Here is a 7,500-nt window from a genome sequence, read left to right as displayed (position 1 = left end):
CCTGTGCATAAAGGATACAACCTTATTTATATATGAATTGCCAAAACATTAAAAAAATTATTAAATATATTTTATTTCTTTAAAATTAGCTTATAGTGCTTAAACGTAAAAATTTAACCAGTAAAACAGGACATAAGATTAAGTATAATCCAATTCCAATCAAAGTAGACTACTTTTTTTAAGAACAATAAGATATTCGGCAAGAAAATTTAATATCAATAGTTACTTCACCTCATATACCAAGAGACAATTTTTAAGTATGCTCCATAAATATCATAATTTTCCTAAATGGTCTGAGACTTACTCAGTTAATGAGCTGATGAATTTCTTTTTTGTGCCTAAATTTGTTGAACCGCTTCATTTGTAACTGAATTGGTAGGTGTTTTTGTTTAGGTGCACATGACACGGTTGAACTACTTCTTTATATCAGAACTGTTGACGTCAAGAACTAAGATATGATGTTGTAATACTAATATTTGACGTATCGAAATTGTTTAACTCCAGTGAAAAAATATTATGTATAACACACGCAAAAAAACTATGTCTAAATTACAATAAAAAGTCTTCCTTTTTTACTGGTCATATGCTATATTATTCTGAGAACAAAATAAATCGTTACTCTTGTTTTTCTGCTTGACTCACAAGTCGGACTCGGAGTCACTATGTGCGACACAAACTCCACACTTTTCTCTGTTATATTATACAAAGATGATGTCATCATGTCGGGTGATGTGAGCCATTTCATTAGTGAATTGAGGTTTTTGTCTCCCGTTGCAACGCACGGATATTTGTGCTAGTATATATATATATATATACTAATAAAGCACGGAGTGCTTCTGGTCGTACGTCGTCGGCGTTTTTGCGAAAAAGCCCCTCTGTTTCTTTGAAATTAACCCGCAGTCCCTGCTTAAGTGGCACTTCGGAAAAACGTTTCGTTTTTGCGTAAAACCCCCTAAATTTGTTAGAAACTATGCCCGCGGCCCTTATTCCTTATTGACTGGCTCAGCACCACGCGTCTCGCCGCTTATCCTGCCGTTCTCCATCGCCGGGACGCGCCGCCGCTTGCCGCCGGCGTCGTGGCGGGCGTCCGCGCCGAGGCGGACAGGAGACCCAAGTCAAAGGCTGGTCACAGGGAAGGCCTCGGCGGGAAGACTAGAGGAGGTCTCGAGCGCGACAGGGAGCTGGCCGGAGCGCACGGACAGTGGGGGGGCTTCCGTCGTCCAGGCACAGGCTGGATACGGCCCCGTGGCGCGAGTGTGCCGGCAGCATGGGGAGGGGAGGGCTGGAGCACGGGCGCGCACGCATGGGAGGAAATGGTCGTCCCCTGGCGCAGGGTCAACGGCTTGGGAGCGCTGACCGCATCGACCCAGGCGGCGCGGCTACAGAGCGATGCAGGGCACGGCAGTGGCGGGTCACGGCACCACGGGCGGCGGACGGAGCGGCAGAGAGAGGTGGGGCGCGGGCGAGCTTGTGCTCGTGCTCGAGCGCCTGAAGAAGATGGCGCGGCGGCGGAGTTGAAGCGCCTTGGCGAGCTCGGGCTCCACGGCTGCGAGTCGGGCTTGGCGAGGGTGCAGGCAGCACGGGACGTCGATGCCGAGAACTTGGAGGCGGGGAGCCGGTTCCCAGCTTTGGGAGCGTGGGGCGACGCGAAGAACAGCATCGGGTGGCGGAGCACTGCCTCTACACTTGAACAGAGAGAGAGGGGGAGATATTCAGAGAGGATAGAGCAGAATTGAAAGGGGAAGAAGAGTGAAGGTGAGGGCGACGGGCAGGCAACCTGCGGGGGGCTCGATGGCGCGGCCGGGCATGTGCGAGGACGAGGCACGGTGTCGCGGGTCCGTTCCTGGCGAGGCCTTGGACGGCTGGCAGCTTGAGCTCCAGGCGGCAGTTGGAGCTCGTGAAGAGGCCATGAGGAGACGCTCGGTTGTGGCCTCGATTCCATCTGGATCCAGAGCTGGGAAGGAGGGAGGGGATGGGTGGGCGTTGTGGGAGTTCTGCGCATGTATGTGGAGAAGAACGCGTGGGGGGCGACCGGGGAAGACAAGGTTGAGGGCAGCCGACTGAGAAGATAAGGTTGGATGGAGGGAGAGAGCAGAGTGTCGGGCCAAATAACACCCGTCACCCGCGCGAGAGGTGTAGATAGGATTTCCGAGCGCGTGTCCAACTGACATAGCTTCGCTTGTGTCGAAAGAGAAAATAATAAAGTAATAATAAGAAAATGAAAGAGAGAGGGGGAGAGAGAGAGGGAGAGCGGATTAATAAACAGGCTCATGCACGCATCACGGCTAAACATGATTCGATGAGAGGGATTAATGGGAGCGAGAGGGACACCCCAGTTCGTCGATGGTGTGTGGTGGACTAATTATCAAAAGGTGCTTCACGTATCTGCATATATGGAAATAGTTCAGGCACGTTTATCATCCACGAAGTCTGGTTAGAGCATCTACACCCACTATATCCTCCTCAAACGCCTGAAATGTTCGTTCAGTCAGTGTTCGGTATTTTTTTTTCAAAAGTACACCTATTTTTTTTCCTAAACGCCTGGACTCACCCGCATATCTCAAACCCATCTCAAATCTGGGGCCAATACGAGGCTACCCGATCACCTCCACTAGACCCCACATGCAGTGACTTGACCAGAAAAACATGGGAAGGAACTCACGCACACTGCATTGGAGTCATCACTTGCGCCGCGCCGGAGCTCGCTCATGCCGCGTCAGACTAGTAGCCCGCGTCGTGCCATGGCCGATGTGCCCGCACCGTCGCAGAGCTTGCGCGCACCCAGCTGCCGTCCTGGGATGGACGCCGACGGGTGTTCGTGCACAGGAGGACGGACTGCGTGTGCGGCAGGCAAGACGCCGTAGGCATTCCGTGCAGGAGCGCGAGAGGGCGGTCGACGTGCGGGCGCAGAAGAGCATGCGGGTTGCATGCACTTCGGGCGAGCGTGTGGGTCGTGGCCGCGCGCTGGACGTCGGTAGGTGTTCATGCGCAGGACGGCCTCCTGCGTGCGGGCGGGCAGGCGAGCCGCCTCAACTATCGCGTACGGGAGCGCGTGAGGGCAGACTACGGGCAGGCGGGCAGGTGAGTCGTCGATATCGTCGCGTACGAGAGCGTGTGAGGGTAGGCTACGTGTGGGCGGGCAGGTGAGCCGCCGATATTGTCGCGTACGAGAGAGCGTGAGGGGTAGGCTGCGGGCGGGCGGGCAGGCGAGCATTGATGCAACCGAAGAAACTCGCTGACATATATTAGAGAGGTAACAATGTTTCCGTTGCAACGCACGGGCATTTGTGCTAGTCCTATTTAAATTCTTACAGGCGTCCGAAACCTACTTAGAGGCAGGCACCTTTTGTGCTACAAATACATCCTATCTCCAATTATTCTTATATCTTACACAATCCCAAGTCTTTTGTTCAATTAACTTGTTAGTTTCACACGTCGTCACCTTCAGTTCAATTAAGTTGTTTGACAAGTCAGCTTTACATCATGTATTTTTGTTATCTGTTTCCATATACGACATCCTTCAACATGTCTATGAACACTGGTACCTGTAATGTAAAAAATAAAATTTATCATCAGCGATTTGGATTATCCAAACAAGTAATATACCAAAGTTTACTTTGAGCAAGAAATTTACAAGGTCTTTTATATGACACGTTGAATCATATTTAAACACCATTATTGACAAGGGAAAAATAGATGCAAAAACAATTAGGGAGAAATTAAAAAGGAAATATAATTATGAAAATAAAACATGTTAGTCATAAAAAATGATTACACTTTTTAACATTATTTACAATTTTCAAGTAATGTTATAAAATTACAAAAAAAACTAAAAAATTCCAGGTTATTCTAAACAAACAAAAACGATTGAAAGACTACTACTTATATCACTACTTCGTCATCGGACGAATATGCGGAGCTGAAATATATTGTGACGAAGAATGTTAAGGAGGCTTCTTCACATTCACATTTCATGGACTGAATTGCGATACTCGGATTTACATTATTTCTGACTTTGTCAAGGTTGGATATAAGAAATGTTGCGAAATGACACACGCAGCAGGTTCTATTAACTTTATCGCCCGTTGCAACGCACGGGCATTTGTACTAGTAATAGAAAAACGCTTTCCATCAGCCGGATGATTACAACACGCGTGCCCGTCGCCTCAGTGGTTGTCGGATCTATTTTGATCGAATGTTTTGGGGCCTCAACCGCAACAACTAGTCTGTTGCAGGATCTTCACCACAACTAGTCTGTTGCAAGACCTGGATCTCATGCGAACCCTCGACCGCATCTATGTCTTCTTTATCCTTTTCATCCCGAGACAAAAGCATCACAACAGGGTGGTCTCGGTTTGCCGTGAGCCGGGGGTTGCGCGTGGTCGCCGCCATGGTGCGCTGCTGCAACCGAAGGTCGGGCACGGTCGCCGCTGTGGTGCCTGCCGCCCGCCTCCACCACGTCCGTCGGTCTTGTGTGGTGCACCACCTTGTTGAAGAGGAGGATGGCGGTGATACGACCTGGTCGGCGGTCCGACGCTCGCGGGCGACAACGGGCGGCGGTGCTCCTCCCTCACCACCATTCGACAGGAGCTCATGGCGAACGACGGTGGTCTTTTTCTTGCAACATCCTCACTGTTGCAAGAAAGTTTTTCTGCAACATTAGTGATGCTGCAAAACTTTCTTCAATAACACCTGTATAAAGTTGAAGACATTTTTTTGCAGCAATAACTTTGTTGTAGAAAACTTTCTGCAGCAATACTTCGGTTGTAAAGGTTTGTTAAGGCATATCTCTCTCTATGTAGTTTTGGTGATTGATGACAACACGCTTGCGGACTAATCGTGTGCTTTGAGCATTTCAGAGATTCATCTTTTGGCACGAGACGATTCCTTCCCCTCAGAGTTTTAATCAAAGACGGTGTAGCTCTTTCGTTTCTATTTTGGTGGACTTGTTTCGTAGGAGTCACCGCATTATCAAGAGGGGGTCCGCTATGGTAAGGCTAGGGTGGAATCAACACGTACACATCCTCTTCGCACCCACTGAGCCTTCCCGCTTCGATGGAGCTTCCCTTTCCTTCCTATGAGTATGTTTTGGTCCCAACGGTAGTACCGCGGTGCCCAGCGGTAGTACCGCTCAAGAGCCACAGGCGGCAGTACCGCTCTGCAGTAGTAGTACCGCCTAGGGGTCCTCAGCCGTAGTACCGCTGCGATACCGGCCTCCTACCGCCTCGACTCGAGGGGGTCGCCTCTCATGTCGGATTGTGCGGCACTAAGCAGCGGCAGTAGAAGCGGTAGTACCGCTCGTGAGCGGTAGTACCGCCCTACCACCGCGGCTAGTATCGCACTGGGTCCGATTCCTGCTCATGTTCTAGCCCTCCCAGTCTGCACGGCAGTACCGCGAGGGGGAGCGGTAGTACCGCTGGGCCCAGCGGTAGTACCGTTGCCCCCTGCGGCAGTACCGCCCTCTGCGGGGCTGTTTTGGGTGGTAATGGTTGGATTGTTCCCTCCTCTATAAAAGGAGGTCTTCTTCTCCAAAGTTGACCAGCCTCTTCCCCCCAAAAGCTCCATTGTTGCTCCAAGCTTTATTTTCACCCGATCTCTCTCCCTAGCCAATCAAACTTGTTGATTTGCTCGGGATTGGTTGAGAAGGCCTCGATCTACACTTCCACCAAGAGAAATTTGATTCCCCCCCACTAACCCCTTGCGAATCTTGTTACTCTTGGGTGTTTGAGCACCCTAGACGGTTGAGGTCACCGCGGAGCCATAGTCCATTGTGGTGAAGCTTCGTGGTGTCGTTGGGAGCCTCCAATTAAGTTGTGAAGATTGCCCCGACCTTGTTTGTAAAGGTTCGGTTGTTGCCTCCAAGGGCACCAATAGTGGAATCACAGCATCTCGCATTGTGTGAGGGCGTGAGGAGAATACGGTGGCCCTAGTAGCTTCTTGGGGAGCATTGTGCCTCCACACTGCTCCAACGGAGACGTACTTCCCCTCAAAGGGAAGGAACTTCGGTAACACATCCTCATCTCCATCGGTTCCACTCTTGGTTATCTCTTTTTTTTAGAAAAGGAGGACGACCCCTGGCCTCTGCATCTGGACGATGCATACAGCCACTTTATTAATTATTGACACATGACCGTACGGAGTCATACAACAATAAGTCTAAAGCCACCAAACTAAGCAACAACTGTCGCTATCCCTATCCAGTTGATGTAGGGGCGCTGAAAGTCTCGGCCTCATACCAAACATACCATGCAGCCAAACCTAACCATCTAAAGACTTGAGGTCCCACCCAGGACGCCTGCCGGGTACGGGCACCCACTAGTCCGGCGTGCTTCTCAACCAGGACCCCTGCCGGGTATGAGGCCGCCACAGCCACCTGCCACGAACCCATCTTCAGAGTTGTACTGCTACATCAACCTTGGCCGGTCCAACTGCCGCCGACGCCACCATGACGCCAGGCAGCGTCACCCTCCTGCGCGAGTCCATCTCCGCTCATCAGGCGCCGAGTCTCCACTGCGCCACGCCGCCGAGATCCGTCGTCATCAATGGAGCAGATGAAACACCGCTCCTCCTCTTGTCCACTCCAACCAGCACTCGCTTCAAAACGATGCCCCCAGGAGGGAGAACGGTACCGATAGCACCGTCATCGTCCGATCCGGTAGACCCAGATCTAGGGTTTCCCCCGGAACTTCCCGATCAGGTTGATGAGACCTGCAACGACGATGCCTCCAGAAGGAAACGACGTCTGAGATGCCGCCATCGTCCACCAAGACCGCAGTCTGGCGCGATTTTCACCGGAAGCCACGTCTTCCCGATCTCGTGGCTGGCTGGAACCGAGCAGAACCTCGCCACGAAGACGTATGTTGCCGTCGGTACTCCGGCGGAGATCCGGCATCTCCTCACGGGTCCCTCCACGCGCCGCCGGTCGGCGAAAAGCCTCCCCGCGACGGATCCAAACGGGGCGTTGGATCCGCAGTAGCCATCGTCACCATCACGAGTAGGACAGCCCACCTCGCCGGATGGGGCGCTGCCACCGCCGCCGTCCATGCAGGACCGCCGCTCCACCGGCGATGGTGCTCGGGCCCCCGCCGCACAGCCCGAAATCTCCGTCCTAGCCGCCGCCGTTGGATCGCATGAGAAGGGCCACCCCCGCCGCCTCAGATGGGATCCGCCGCCTCCCCCCGCCCAGAACCATTGGCACCGGGCCCGCCACCACCGCGGCCCACGCCGGCGGCAGCGGCGGCAGGAAGGGGTGGAGGGAGAGGTGCTGGCGGCGCTAGGGTTGGGGGCCCTGGCGTCGCCCGAGGGGAGGCGACGCGAGGGGTGCGAGCCTAAAAAATATTTTGTGCAAGATATTTCTTTGTGTTCTTTCCTTTGCTTGCTTGTATGCTTATTGTTGTTGCATCATATAGGTTGCTCACCTAGTTGCATATCTAGACAACCTACTTTGATGCAAAGTTTAATTTGGTAAAGAAAAGCTAAAATTTGTTAGTTGCCCATTCA

The 7,500-nt window shown here is 52.1% G+C and overlaps 1 protein-coding gene across 2 annotated transcripts; it reads right to left on the bottom strand.

Annotated features, from left to right (window-relative positions):
• Positions 1–464: 464 nt before the first annotated feature.
• Positions 465–2,192, bottom strand: LOC123043260 (uncharacterized). Of its 2 annotated transcripts, none has more exons than XR_006419109.1 (2): positions 1,778–2,192; positions 465–1,685 (listed from the first exon to the last, which is right to left on the bottom strand). XR_006419109.1 is itself a non-coding variant. In XM_044465670.1 (2 exons), the coding sequence occupies exons 1-2, from the start codon at positions 1,908–1,910 to the stop codon at positions 1,127–1,129; spliced, it is 687 nt and encodes a 228-aa protein (XP_044321605.1). In that variant the 5' UTR covers positions 1,911–2,138; the 3' UTR covers positions 465–1,126. The 2 variants fall into 2 exon arrangements, 1 of the variants encoding a protein (XP_044321605.1); XM_044465670.1 differs by having other exon boundaries at positions 465–1,680; positions 1,778–2,138.
• Between the last annotated feature and the right edge of the window lie 5,308 nt (positions 2,193–7,500).

This window comes from Triticum aestivum, chromosome 2B (genome assembly GCF_018294505.1).
Source record: "Triticum aestivum cultivar Chinese Spring chromosome 2B, IWGSC CS RefSeq v2.1, whole genome shotgun sequence".
In the NCBI taxonomy this organism is placed as follows: Eukaryota; Viridiplantae; Streptophyta; class Magnoliopsida; order Poales; family Poaceae; genus Triticum; species Triticum aestivum.
The sequence above is the reverse complement of the archived record's forward strand: the minus strand, read 5'-3'. Positions and strand labels throughout refer to the sequence as shown.

What these genes read in the sequence shown, in the direction of transcription:
- LOC123043260 (XM_044465670.1), bottom strand. Translation starts at nt 1,910, where the DNA reads ATGGCCTCTTCACGAGCTCCAACTGCCGCCTGGAGCTCAAGCTGCCAG. An exon ending in CGCCATCGAGCCCCCCGCAG is followed by an intron (nt 1,681 to 1,777) that starts GTTGCCTGCCCG and finishes GTTCAAGTGTAG; the next exon opens with AGGCAGTGCTCCGCCACCCG.